Here is a 13,671-nt window from a genome sequence, read left to right as displayed (position 1 = left end):
TTTATATCTTTCAAATTTTGGTGGCGTGTTCTGCTCTGTGTGTTTTCTCCTGTCGTTACATCGCTTGTGAAAGCTGTGCTCAAACCCCTCTTTGAAAAGAACAACCTTTTGCTGAGGTGCACAGACACAGGAAACAAGATTTTGGAGTAGTTAACTATAAACCAGTAGGAACATAACAATTTCCTAGTCAAAAGCAGAATTACAACAGGCAGCCACTGGCACACCATGGAATTCCTGACTTTTGCTCTTGCTTTCTCTGAGGGCTTGCACAGGAAAAGCCTCATAATTTGAGGAGATATGTGAGAGTGTAGCTGCTTTCCAAAGGCAGGCTATTCTGATATTTCTAGTTTTTCAGCTTAAGAGACTTGCTTAATGAAATAAAACATTTGACCAGAACTGTTCCGAGAACAGTGAAATCTCCAAAATATTGACTGCTTTTGATAAGGAGAAGGAAAGATTCTTACAACATTTTGCTGAAAATACGTATCTTAAAACCCTGTAGTTTGCAAATATGGACTACCCATTTTTAATCTGCTGCAGAACCATGGCCCACACAATTTTAGCCTTGAAAGGAGAAAACCAGCCTTCCAACATGAATACAAGAAGCTGTTGGAGTTTGCCAGCAGTTTTAAGCCCACCCTGTGTCCACAGCAATGGTTCCTAATGAGGATGTGTGCTGGCCATTTGTCTGGAAGTGGAAAGGAAATAATAAGATCTTTAAATGTTTTCAGACTACCAAAGCCTCTGGAAATGTGTCTGTCCAGTTAAATTCCTTCAGCAGGACGAGTCTCAGTACAGTGGAAGCTTTGTGATAAGAGGTGATGTCAAATGCCAGCAGTCTCTGGGCCAGGGCAGAGGCTGTGTGTGAGCCTGTGCACAGGGCTGGAAGAGGCCAGGGCCTTGCTCCTAAAGAGAAAGCTTCTCCTAATAAAAGGGTGGAATCTTCACAGATAATTCTGCTGCTTATTTGTTCTGTAATGATCACAGTCTCTTGTGTCCTGCTAGATAAAAATAGTTTGCCCTGGTTTTGTTGTACAGTTTAATGGAACTGAGCAGATTTTCCTGGAATGGATGCTGAATTCCCTGCTCCTTTGTCCACCAGTGTTGTAGATTGGTTCTGGTATCCAAGAAGGAGTGAACAGAAAGGAGCCATTCACTGAAAGACGCAGGGTCAGAGTTAGAGATCCTCATGCCAGGCTCTTTTGTTGAACAAATTACCAGAGGGCTGCTGATATGCCAGGCAGAAATTGTCCCTAATTCTCTGTGCATAGATTAAAAACACGGATTTAGTTCCAAGGGGCACTGGCTGTGCTTAGCCTGGCTTGGCGAGAGGGAAGGCAAAGCTTCAGGGAAGTGTCAGAAGAGCTGCCCTGCACACTCCTTGCTTTGCAGCTTGTGTGTGCCCGGCACGGCCTGGGAGGGGTGTTCTTTGGGGAAGGGAGCAAGAACAATTTGGAGTTTAGGAAGAAAAATGCTTTTAAACAATCTGTAGATGAACTAACTGCAAAACTTCAGTTTGTCTCTTAGAGAGACTCACTTTTTTGTGACCGACATGAAAATAATAATGCTTTATTTTTGTGTATGTGCAACCAGCATTTAAATAATTTTCTCTCATTAAGTACTTGCTTGTGTTTGCTGCAAGGCAGTGCTGGCTTGGAGTGTGGCTCCACTGCAGTGGCCATGTTTTGGTGTGTTCTTTCCTCTGTTCTTTCTTCCTTCCTTTTTGGAATTTACTTGGTTTCTTTCCTTTGACTAGCATAGCATATCGTCGTGTCATTCGTGTCTATCAGTATGAAGTTGGGGATGATCTATCTGGAAGGTTTTTTCCTCTTATTTTCTTACCTCACTTTGGTTTTCAAACGCACTCGTTAATTCCAAGGCTCGCTTTCCTTCCAACTAACTTTCACGGCTTAGAGATGCTTGGAGGTTTGTTTCCCTGTTGGTTCTTTCCACGGTTGGTTCCCAGCTTCCTGCTCAAGGCTCTGGGCGCGTGCTTCATCTCTAGGCGGGCATTGAGTCTGAGCCTTAACCCTGTGGTGAGAAACACCCAGATGTTTGGTGCATTTTCATTGCTACAGAGTGATTCAGGACTTGAAATCCCCATTCTCAAGAAGTTCAAAAGTATGTGGGAAGACAGAGTCCAGTGGGGATGAAAACCTGGTTTTAGTGACTGAAATACCAGAGATTCAGGTTTTAGGAACTTTAATACCCCAGAGTCAGAGGACGCCCCACCTGCACAGCACCCAGACTCACTGTCCATGTGTGGGTCATCCAGTGCGAGCTCTCACCGTACGTGTTGGAAGGACAGAGATTCCCAAACATGGCTGCTTTAGAGATTGCTTGGGTTGGGGGGAAGAGCAGCATCCAGAGACTGTCCATAGCTAGTCTGTATGAAGATCTTGGAGCTCCTGGCCACTGTGGGGACCTGCATGTAAAGCTCAGGGTGGAAATCACTGGGCAGAGTGGCTGAACCTCAGCTGCTCTGGGTGCAGCATGGAGAGGTGGGGTGGGAAAGGCACCTTTCCACCAGGCACTACTGAGCAGCAGAGGTCTGTAGCTCTCTGCGAGGATTTTGCCACATTAAGATTACTTTTCAACCAAACCAGTAGTTCTCACCATCTTTTTTTTACCCTCATTTTCCCCTTTGTAACACACCTTTTGTAGAGCTCCTGTACCTGACTGCAAATACAGCCCATCCCCAGTGACTCACCTGCAGTTGGTGTGTGTGGTGTGTGCTGGGCACGGGGCAGGGACTGCACTAAATTCTAATTCCATCAGGTGCAGTAAAGCGGGGGTGCTTCGAGTCTGGCATGAAGTGTGGCTGCTGATCACGTTGCCTTTCAAATGGGGCTAGAAATTAACTATATTCAGAAATAAGAATCAGACAAAATGTACAGCGTCAGTCTGAAATAGGATGAGTCAGAATAAACAATACACAAAACCAGTGTTTAAATATCTGTAAGGATTTTTCATTTCAAGGAAGGACAGTTAATTTCAAGCCCCACGTGCCATTTTTTTATGAGATAAGTGCCTTCTCTCACTGTTGTTCTGTTTTTAGGTCATGTATGGTGGAGGAATCAGGAACACTGGAGTCACAGCTGGAAGCTACTAAAGTAAGTGATGCGCACCTGTGGCTAAAACAGCATTTCCAGCTGGCTTGGGAACATGGCAGGAAGGGAAATGCATGTAATTGTGTGGGAAAATCTTAATTGATTTTAGACATTTGGACACCTCTGGTATTATCTGTTTACATACCTGATGTTTACTTACATTGCAGGCCATTAAACAACACTGATGTAGTTTTTCTTTTTTTTTCCTTTTTCGTAAAGGAGGTGGGGTAGGGCTGAGAGAGGATACAGTATTTTCAGCACATTTCCTAATAAGAGGCTTTTTAGTCTCCAGAACTGGTTTGCAAGCCCTGGTTGATAGTGAGCATGAAGATGAGCATGCCCTGAATTTAATTTCACAAATCCCAGTATGTAGAACTAATATAACCTTTCCTCCCTGACAGCCTCTGTTCTAACTCTTGTAAGTGTTTGGGTTTTTTTTTTTCTGGTGCTCCATGATTTCTCTCCTCTTTATTCCCTTCTCACAGCGTAAGCACCAAGAAATCCGAGCTATGAGGAGCCAGCTGAAGAAGATTGAGGACCTTGGCGCAGCCATGGAAGAGGCACTTATCTTGGACAACAAATACACAGAACACAGCACTGTGGGGCTGGCACAGCAGTGGGACCAGCTGGACCAGCTGGGAATGAGGATGCAACACAACCTGGAACAGCAGATCCAAGCCCGGTACTGCCCGGCCCCCACGTGTGGTTTGAAGTGTCGGACTGGGGCTGGGGGAAAGACAGGAGCCACAGCTGCCCCTGCCTGCAGCCAGCCTTGCATGGGCTGTGCTAAAGAGTCTCCTGTGCTCAGAGCAGTGGATGCACTGAGCTTGTGCATCCCCACCACCTCCCAGTTCCGTCCTGAGGGATGAAGTGAGCAGTTTTGGAATAGCTCCCATTGGCCATGAGCAAGGGTGGGATCTTAGTGGAAAGATTTTGTTCTGTGGAATAAGTACAAGCGTTCCCACACTGAGTGGTTGTTTGCTCTTGTCCTCACTTTGTGGTGCAGCCACTGGACTTGGAATACCACAGCTCAGGAACTGCTAATGAGCTTTGCTGCTTCCTTTTCAGGAACACCACTGGAGTCACCGAGGAGGCCCTGAAGGAGTTCAGCATGATGTTCAAGTGAGTCGCAAGGAACATGTGCCAGAGGAAGGCCTGGGAGATATTTCTGGGACGTGGATCCTGTTTGCAGGATTCATTCGTGGCTCCTTTGTTGTCTGCCCCTTTATGCTGAGATGCTCTATTCTCTGCCAGAGGGGAACAGCCTCCAGCCCCTGCTGCTGGCAGTGCCAATGCATTCCAGCTGGGAATATAACTGGGGTGGTTTTGGTAGGGGAGGGGTGATTATTAAGCAAAGTTAAGAATTTGTGCATATTTTTCATGTATGCTAGATAGAACTACTTATTGATACAAACTCATTTGTCCAGAATAGGGCCTGGTTATAACCTTGATCTGCCTTTCAGCCCACTTTACAGCTCTCAGGACTAATAACTGACACATGTGGGTTCTGGTTTTATGTTTTTAGGCACTTTGACAAGGACAAATCTGGACGACTTAATCACCAGGAGTTTAAGTCTTGCTTGCGCTCTCTTGGCTACGATCTGCCCATGGTTGAGGAAGGAGAGCCAGACCCTGAGTTTGAGTCTATTCTTGACACTGTAGATCCCAACAGGTATGTGAGCTGGACCTTTCTGTACTGCAGAATACACAGAGGTATTGGCTGGGGAGTTGGCTGGAAGGTCCTTCAAAGGCTGAGAGCTGTGGTTGTTTTTACAATGACTCATGTGAAAGCCTTTAGGGAGGCAAGACTGACGTTTATAAAGAAGAAATTCACTTTCAGAGAATGATCTGGTGTTGAGTCTCCTCCGTTAAGACTTCCACTCCTTCCAGAACCGTTCCAGCCCCTCTCTGGAGGGCCTGGCAGTGCTGTGCTCACACTGTGTTTCGCTGGCAGGGATGGACACGTCTCGCTGCAGGAGTACATGGCCTTCATGATCAGCCGGGAAACGGAGAACGTGAAATCCAGCGAGGAGATCGAGAGCGCTTTCCGTGCCCTCAGCTCTGAGGGGAAGCCCTACGTGACCAAGGAGGAGCTCTACCAGGTAAGTGCTGGTTGTCAGCTCCCAGGGAGGAACACAAAGCTTTTGTTCGTAGATAAAGCCCAGCACTAAGGGCTTGGAGGCTCATGTCACAGGGGCTGAGTCAGTTCTGAGCATGCCAGGAGATCCCCTGCAACAAACACTGAAATTGCTGTGACAGTCCCACTCAGTTGCTTTTTTGGCTCTATAGAGGAAGAGGAAAAGCTTTACGTACCAAAGAACTGCTCAGGTTGAATAAAACAAGAGCTACTCAAAAGCCTGGGAGTGCACTGTCTTCAGAACTTCCCTTCCATCATTTGGGAAACTGGAGGGGGGATGTTTCTCCAGACAGCAATTCAAAGGAAAACCTTGAGCCTAAGTTTAGACAGTATGAACATCTCCTCCTTCTCACTGCCCTGCCAAGACAGCAAGTTTTTCCTGTCTGAATACCACCAGCTGGCAGGGAAATAAAGAGTTTGCAGTGCTTCCTTGTCCCAGTTACCTGTTCCATCTTCTATTCACTGGGAAGACTCTGCTCAGGCTTTCCAACCCTTAACCAAATAGTGCCAACAGCCAGAGTATTTCCATGCTGGGTGCTGGGTGTAGTTGTGCTGGTTTCTGCCCCGGGGAATGGGAGGGCTGCCTGTCAATGCCCCTTGGCAGCCCCACAGCCCTCTCACCCCCACACTCTCTCTCTCTTTCAGAACCTGACCCGGGAACAGGCCGATTATTGCATCTCTCACATGAAACCCTACATGGATGGCAAGGGCAGGGAACTGCCTTCTGCCTACGACTACATAGAATTTACACGTTCACTCTTTGTGAATTGATCTGAAACACTAGTACCAAAAGATGCAAAGGACATGCTCACGTTTGCTGACTGTAGCTCTGCATGTGTCTCTCTCTCTTCGTGCTCTACAATAATCAATGTTACTTTATGATGTAACCTTAAAGTGCTTAGCTTAAAACTCTTAGGGAAAAGAAACATGTTGCAGTGTGCTTCAATAAAAGTTACTGGTCGAACCACATCATCTTGTGTTTAATGGTTAAATGCAAATTTAACTGTTATATGGAGGCAACTCCAGCTGTTGGTTACCTGTGTTTTCCAGGCCAACACTGGAATAGGTGAGTGGGGAACTGTTCTGGAGTCAGGGCAGTTAAAGCTTCACCTTGCTGTTGTGCTGCTCCCTCAGTCCATGATCTCATTTGCCAGCTGCTCCAGGTGACTCATTTCCCTTGGTCCCTGCTCTGTGAAGTCGGAGCTCAGCTGCCAGACTTTGACTGTCCCAGCAGCATCCCCTGCTGCCAGGAGCCGCGTGTGCTTGGTGTTGAATTCCAAACAATACACAGGGCAGCCGCTCGTGGACTGCTTCAGGGACACTGTGGGCTTCTGCATGCTCCTCGCCAGGTCAAACAGGTGCACCTCTCCTGCAGACACAGACATTCATTGCGTTCATGGCAACAGACACCGTATCTAACAGCAGGTAAGTATCTGCTTTGTCTGGCACTGAGAGTTATTTTTAACCTGTTTCCCCTGCTGATAGGTGTCTAGGCTGTGACAGACAGCTGACATTACTGCAGGCAGCATGGATTTGTTCTGCTGTCAGAAACCTGAAACCAGCTTGCCAGATTCTGTGAGATCTCAGTTCTTTAACTCAAAAGTGTTTGGGCAATTTTCTAAAGAAAAAGTTTTCATTTTAAACCATTAGTTCTGGCAGTAGATGTCAGAAACAAGATGGAAATAGATTTAGCCACAGTGATCCTGCTGTGCTGTATTCCTGCAAATGACTGTGGCAACAGATTTACAGGTACCATCAGAAGTGAAAAACAGCTGTGCTGGTTGACGTTGCTAAAGTCAATTACTCCTTTGTACTAATTACACAGCACAAACAACATCCACTGCTCTGTGCTAGTGGGATCTGCTACTCGGTACAGTCGACTTGACTAATTAATACCCGGCACACTCTTCATTTTATGTTCAAGAGGAGGCACCTGCAGTTACTTGCCTTCCCCAGACGCAGCTGCAAAAACCAGTGGTCGAACTGGAGACCAGCATACACAGAACAGGTATTTCTTTGATAACTGCAGAGCAAAGAGGGGCTGTGCCTGCAACATGGAGTGCAAGTGAACTTGTCCATCGGTCCCACAGCTCAGAAAGAGGTTCCTGGGGGAGGCAGGAAGCAAGAAATATTTGTTTTATTGTTAAAGAACAAAAATCAGTCAAGGAGCGTGACCTCGGACAATATTCCTTCTTTGTAAAGGCCCGTGTTTCCTAAAGCAGCAATTGCCTAGCTGCGCTGTGGGCTGTAGAAATGCAGCTTTGTTACTGCCCTCAATTAAGCTTAATGAGGGCTTGTATTGACCACTGATGGGTTGTGGCCCAGGGCTGCCTGAGAACTGCTGATCTAGAGCTGGGCATTGTTCGAGTTGGGCTTGTCTCATGCAAATTAAATGCAAACCTGGGCTGTCAGCATGTTTCACAGAAACAGGGCTTGGGGCCTCCACGGATGGTGGGTGAATTGCTGGCAGAGATGGGAGCTTCTCATTTAAATTCTGGCAGCTGCTAATGTCAGAAAAATCTTCAGTAAAATACTTAATGATCTGCCCAAGTGAGGGACGTTTTCATCTCCTTGGCTTTAAACTGAACTTTAATTGTAACAGATCTAAGGAAGGTGCTAACATTGCTCATGTGCCCACATGCAGCTTCACCAGAGCCCAGTGGATGTTGTCTCTCCTACATCGGGGGGTTCCTAATGCCAGTTGACCCTTTTTTTGTAACTTGTACCCACCCCCAGGAGCTATTTGAAAAATCTTTGTTTAGAGCCAGCAGCACTTGCCTGTGGAAGGGCGAGCAGCTCACGGAGTACACGGGCCCAGCGTGAGGGGAGAAGGCGAATTCCGCCGGGGCCCTGAGGGGAACGGAGCCCGCGGGCCGCGGGAGAGCCGGAGCCTGCGCCGTGGCGGAGCACCTCAGGGAACACCCGCCTTCCACACCCACGACGAACACACCCGCATCAAAGTGTGAGAAGGACAGCGAGGTCACCCCCACGGCTGCCTCTCCCCACGCCATCTGGGGAAAGAGACACAGAGCTGGGGTGAGCTGGGGCTCCAGGGAGGGCAGAGCCTGCTGGGGGCCCAGCGGGCTGTTCACAGCACAGCTTGTGACAGCTCCGTGTTTGTAGCACTGAATCCTTCCTACAGCGGGGTTCACATGAGTTAACGTTGCAAGCAAGTTCTCCATCCCAGCAACTTCTCTTTAGAGCATGGCAAAACCTCAGCTGTTGTCAGTCTTCCAAGAATGATATCTGTATGGCAAAGGAGCTACGGATCAAGGGTGTCTATGTTCAGAAGGGGCTTTTCCTGGCCCTTCTTGGAGCAGGGCAAGCTCTGACACTTGGGCTCCAGGGTTCAGAGTGTTTTTGTGGAAAGAGCGCTCTTTGAGCTGCTGAACTCACCTTCTTCAGCCGTGTGCTGCGAGGGATCTGCTGAGCCACGATGGCAAATCCTTCAGCCACGGCCAGCCGCCCATCCTGCTCCTCCCTCCACACGAGGATTTTCCCATCTGTGGCGGCACTCAACAGCCGGGCGTGGCTTCTGTGCTTGGGTTCAGGTAACCACTTAACCTGTTCCAAATGCCACGAGCTCAGAACAACTGGGACTGTCACACCTGCCCAGCCCCTGCAGCCTGCTGGATCTACCCAGACACAGGAGCAGAGCCAGGCACCAGCCTGCTACCAAACGAGCTGCTGGAGCTGGCACAGACACAGATGCAAGGAGAGAAACACATCTGGTGTTTAGGGCTGAATCTCCATTGCAGTTTCTATGGTTCATCTGCTCTCAGTTTTAGGATGGGCATTTATGGCACTTTCACCCAGCTCCAAATAACAGCATTTTCTTGAATAGCAGATGAGAAAGATACACAGAATGTTCAGAGTCACAGGGCCCCAGAAGAGCAAACTCTTAGGAAGCCAGACTGCATGATGAGCTTGTAAACCCCCTTAAAGCATGTGGCTTTAACCTTCCAAGGATTGGTGACACTTTCCCATTTGTGTTTTTAAACCACTCCATCTCCCTTAATAAATGATTTTAATTGTTGGCTCTTTTTCTATCCTGAACAGTGAGAAGTTATTTTTTAGAGGCTAGGTGTCTGTTCAGCAACTAGATTTGGGGGGAAATAGCCAACCAAAAAAGAGTATAACTGCTGCAATGTCTATGAACTGCCTGGCTGTGGATGGGAACCAAAGGGATGGCACAGAGCCGTGGCAACTCTCACCTGCCCCAGCCCTGTCTGCTGTCACTGTTCTCTGTTACCTGATAGACTGGGTCAGTGTGGGTGTCATCTGTCATCCCTGTCCTCCAGATCACAGGGTCTTCTGTCCTGCTGGTGTCCCACACCACCAACTCCCCACTGAACAGGCCACCTGAAAGGACAAACATAAAACATCTAAGGTCTGACAGCTCAGTACAAATGCACAAAAGGAGCAATGGTGGAAACACCCACCAGCTTCAAAGGCTGGGCAGTTCTGTGCAGGGCACAGCTAGTTCTGGTGTAAGAGAATATTACTCTGCTGAAATAAGCTTATTCTCTTACAGCCAGGGCTGGATTTCCTTCTGTCACCTCTCTCTGAGAAGGGGATATAAAGGCAGGTGTCACTGAAAAGGGAGCAAGTCCCAGTTCAGATGCAACAGTGCACTTATCTGTGTTGGTGGGCATTAGTTCCTCAGTTTGAGGAGCTGCAATGCTGTTCCTTTACAGGAATTCTGAGGCTGGACTCAGAGAGAGAAACCGAAGGATCCAGGTTGCAGGATAAAAGGGTATGTTTCAAGCATGGTCTGAGGTAAGAACAACCCACCAGCTATCAGCGATGGCTGGGAGGGATGGAAAGCCAGGCACATGACACAACTGGGAACATCCACCACCAGGTCAGGGTGCTGTGGATTCAACGCTCTTCTGTCCAGATTCCAGGTACAAACATAGGATTTTTCTGTGCTCCAGTCCCCATCATCCAACCTGAAAGAACAAAGAACTACACCTTGCTTTGTGTGTTCCAGAGGATTCCAGTCCAGCAGGGCTCTGAGATTCCCCACTGGTCACCTCAATGCTTTGTCTCCTGTCATGAAGGAATCATGAGGGGATGGAATCTCTCTGTGGGCTGGTTTATACAGGATGTGACAGGGCACACGTCTGTGCTTACAACAGAGTGGCAACCAGTAAATTTTGGGTACAATTTCCCTATTCCAAGACCTACTCACCATTCAAATAATGGGAATAATCAAAAGGGTGCATATGGAAAGTACATGGAAGGAATTCTGCTGAAGGTACCCAGAGACACAGAAACCACATCCTTATCTGCAAACAGTTGTAGACTGGGAAAGCAGAAGGAGCAACTAACATACAGGTTTGCCCTGTTTTACTCTTCCCTATGCATTCTCTCATAGATACCCTTTTTGCTGGGGCTTTTAATCTAAGGAAAGGGGAGCATTTAAAAAAAATAAGGGCAGCAGTAGGGCCAAGAAAGAGGGGGCTGCTACAGACATTAATGGATTAGATAAATGATTTGTGAAACCCTTATTTCAGAAATCCTTAAACGTGGGTTGTATCATGTCCATGGCACCAGGCACATGTGTGAACAGGTGCCAGGTTCACCCAGGGTGCTCAGACACCACATTAAACATCACGATCTCGGTGAAGATAAACTGCATTCTCCCAAACCTCACCTACAGATATTTGCAAGTGCATCTGCTCTTTACATTTTTCAAACAGACTCTACCTAGAAACAAGTCAGTAAGATCATGTATCCATTTTCAGGATGGGGGAAGGTAGAAGAAATAAAATATATAATTCAGGACTTCCCTGAGATTTTGTTACTTTGAAGATTAATTATTTTACTTGCATAAGGAGCATATATAGATTTAGATATATATGTCACTTTATTACTGCAGAGAAAGTAAACCTATCTAGACCTCAGGTCAGCCTGAGACATCACATCAGTCTCAGCTGCACTCCCAAATCCATCCGGATACTCACCGGCCATAGGAACATGCAATGACAGATCCCGTGGCATTCCACGAAACACTGGTGACCTGCAGGTTTCGATCCTGAGCCTCTGGGTATGACAGTGTATGCAAACACAACACCTGGAAGAGATCAAATCCAAGCACTGAGGTGACAATCTCTGAACAGAGAGAAATGAGATTTGTGCCCACCCCGACGTGCTTGCGTGGTTGCAGTGTGGGTTTTCGTCAGTCCAAGAATTTACGTGAAATATTGTTGAATTCCTGTTGGGAAACAAACCCACAACACAACTGTCACTCAGACACAACCTCTCAGAGAGTGCACAGCTCTGGAAGGCGGTGCCTAAGAGTTTACAGCAGCTGCCAGGTGTGAGTTTGGCACTTGCTGAGCTCCACAAGTAACAGTTTGAAAATGCCAGTCCCAACACGTACTGTGTGATACAAATTGCTTCCATTCCTGAGCACTATGCACTAAACAAACATAATCTAAGCAGGCAGAGCTGCCAACTCACTGACTGCAACTGTTCCTAGATCTCTGCTAGGCTGGAGTGCTCTGAAGGGGCTGAAGAGAAGCCTACAGCAACTGCAGGCTTCCTCCTCTCACTGCTGCTACAGCTCAGTCACCAGTGGGAAGAACAGTTTTACCAAGCAAGGAGAAAGCTGGAAAAAAACCCCAAGGCAATCCAACTGGTAATGTTTAATTATTAGAACCTGGCAAGAACAATCACAGCAATAAGAACTAGAACTAACAGAGTAATTGTAACTGACTCTGCTTGGACAATGACCTGAATTTTGTCACTTACTGTTTCATCCTGATCTGTCCAGTTCACTTCAAAGCCATCAAAGGCATGACTTTTCCAGTTTTTATTTAGCTCTTTGATAACAGCATCCTCCACTCTTTGAAGGAATGATAAAAGCCCAGTGTAATCTACTTGGACTTCTTGCTGGAAATCTTGGGCAGCATCTTTGCTCTGTTCTGTCTGCACTGCAGCATCTCGGGCTATATGAGACTGTGCTGCAGCTTCTGCTGTTGAAATTTTCCCAGTCTGGCAAGCTTTCTAGTAAAAGAAGACAAGCAGTCTATAATTCACGCAGAAAAACAATTGTTGCACAACGCTTTCAAAGCACCTTCCCCTTCCTGCCGTTTACACGGAGACATTCCAGCCCCTCTGCACAGCTCTGGTTCATGGTTAAACACGGGGTACCTCCGCACCTGCCCAGGTGTTGGTGATGCGTTTTGACCTTCCCATAATCTGATCGGAGGCAGAGATGCCCGAATGCCAGTCAGATTCAGGCAGTGCTCTAAATTAGCGTGGAATGGGAAGGACGGGAGAAGGCAAGAAGGCAGCGAGCTCCAGACTAACGAGCGAGCAGCGCACTCGGTGACAGCGCAGCGCTATCAGCTCTCAAACTGCGGTTCTTTGCCAATTCGCACAGAGGGGCTAAATCAGCAAAACGCTGACGGGACAGACCCCGCGGGCAGACACAGGCCTCGCTGCCCCGGCCCCCGAACGGTGCCAACAACTTCCTGAGCGGGAGGTCTCGGTCCCGGGCAGCGCTGGAGCCGCGGGACCTGCGGGGGGGTCAGGGACGAACTGGGAAAGGGAAAGTCAGGGCACGATCCCAGAAGGTCCGGGGAAGGCGCAGCCCTGCCAGCCGGCCCTGCCCGGCCCGGTGGTACAAGAGCGCGGAGCGGGGCCGCCCCGGGGGTCTCTCACCGCCTCGCAACGCGCGCTCCGGGCGCTCCTCCACAGCGACTGCACGTCGGCACCGGGTGCCGTCCTGTCCGCGAACATGCCGCAGCCGGAGAGGGCCCGGCGGTCCCGGGGGATCGGGGGTCGCTCCCGGCGGGATCGGGGGTCGCTCCCGGCGGTCGCGGCCCGCGGCGCTCTCACCGCCCGCGCCTCCGGTTCCCATGGAAACGGGCGCGCCGTGACATCACCCGAGCGCCGGGCTCGCCAGCCCGCGAGCGGTAAGTTGAGCCGGGCGGGGCCATATTGGGGAAGGGCGCGGAGCGGCGCTGCTGCCCGGGCGGTGGCTCCACGCGGGAGAGGGCTGCGGCTTATCTCGGCACCTTCGCTAGAGCCATGGGTCCGACGGAGGCTGCTTCCTTCCCTCCGGTCGCTCCCGCCGCAGCTGCGCTGGGGCCCGGCTGGACCCGCCGCGCCGCCGGGGGCACGAGTGGCGGCACAGGCGAAGGGCGGGGGGCTGCCAGGAGTTAAGATGGCGCCGGGGAGGGGGCGACAAAACCGAGCGCGGCGAGGAGGGGGGACGGGGCCGCCTTGAGAGGGAGCTCTTGTTGGCTATGACCGTGCGTTTGTCAGGGGACGGGGCCGGCTCAACGCACGCTTAGTGCCCGGGGTGTGTGCTCTGGCCCCTTACTTGTGTCTCTGCCGTCGTTGGTTTTGATGGGGGAATTACGGCAATTTGTGCCCAGGGTGAATTACTGCGTGGCCGAGTTGGCTGCA

The 13,671-nt window shown here is 49.2% G+C and overlaps 2 protein-coding genes across 14 annotated transcripts in view; one reads left to right on the top strand and one right to left on the bottom strand.

Moving 5' to 3' along the window:
• SPTAN1 (spectrin alpha, non-erythrocytic 1) overlaps window positions 1–6,216 on the top strand; it is a 45,907-nt gene extending 39,691 nt beyond the window's left edge. For 9 of the 13 annotated variants that reach the window (XM_040083716.2, XM_040083715.2, XM_040083711.2 and 6 more), the window contains 7 exons: window positions 1,757–1,819; window positions 3,059–3,113; window positions 3,596–3,792; window positions 4,179–4,232; window positions 4,636–4,782; window positions 5,065–5,212; window positions 5,893–6,216. In XM_040083716.2, the coding sequence (XP_039939650.1) occupies window positions 1,757–1,819; window positions 3,059–3,113; window positions 3,596–3,792; window positions 4,179–4,232; window positions 4,636–4,782; window positions 5,065–5,212; window positions 5,893–6,018 (790 nt within the window). In that variant the 3' untranslated portion in view covers window positions 6,019–6,216. The remainder of the gene's footprint in view (window positions 1–1,756; window positions 1,820–3,058; window positions 3,114–3,595; window positions 3,793–4,178; window positions 4,233–4,635; window positions 4,783–5,064; window positions 5,213–5,892) is intronic. The other 4 variants (XM_040083719.1, XM_040083718.1, XM_040083714.1 and 1 more) reach the window with 1 other exon arrangement.
• On the bottom strand, window positions 6,203–13,076 carry DYNC2I2 (dynein 2 intermediate chain 2). Its single transcript, XM_040083720.2, has 9 exons — window positions 12,922–13,076; window positions 12,007–12,261; window positions 11,217–11,326; window positions 10,042–10,199; window positions 9,500–9,609; window positions 8,644–8,811; window positions 8,026–8,258; window positions 7,195–7,352; window positions 6,203–6,616 (listed from the first exon to the last, which is right to left on the bottom strand). The coding sequence occupies exons 1-9, from the start codon at window positions 12,997–12,999 to the stop codon at window positions 6,378–6,380; spliced, it is 1,509 nt and encodes a 502-aa protein (XP_039939654.1). The 5' UTR covers window positions 13,000–13,076; the 3' UTR covers window positions 6,203–6,377.
• Window positions 13,077–13,671: the final 595 nt, after the last annotated feature.

This window comes from Hirundo rustica, chromosome 20, assembly GCF_015227805.2.
Source record: "Hirundo rustica isolate bHirRus1 chromosome 20, bHirRus1.pri.v3, whole genome shotgun sequence".
Lineage (NCBI taxonomy): Eukaryota > Metazoa > Chordata > Aves > Passeriformes > Hirundinidae > Hirundo > Hirundo rustica.
The sequence above is the reverse complement of the archived record's forward strand: the minus strand, read 5'-3'. Positions and strand labels throughout refer to the sequence as shown.

What these genes read in the sequence shown, in the direction of transcription:
- DYNC2I2 (XM_040083720.2), bottom strand. Translation starts at nt 12,999, where the DNA reads ATGTTCGCGGACAGGACGGCACCCGGTGCCGACGTGCAGTCGCTGTGG. An exon ending in ATTGCATGTTCCTATGGCCG is followed by an intron (nt 10,200 to 11,216) that starts GTGAGTATCCGG and finishes TTGTTCTTTCAG; the next exon opens with GTTGGATGATGGGGACTGGA. An exon ending in CCAGCCATCGCTGATAGCTG is followed by an intron (nt 9,610 to 10,041) that starts GTGGGTTGTTCT and finishes TTGTCCTTTCAG; the next exon opens with GTGGCCTGTTCAGTGGGGAG.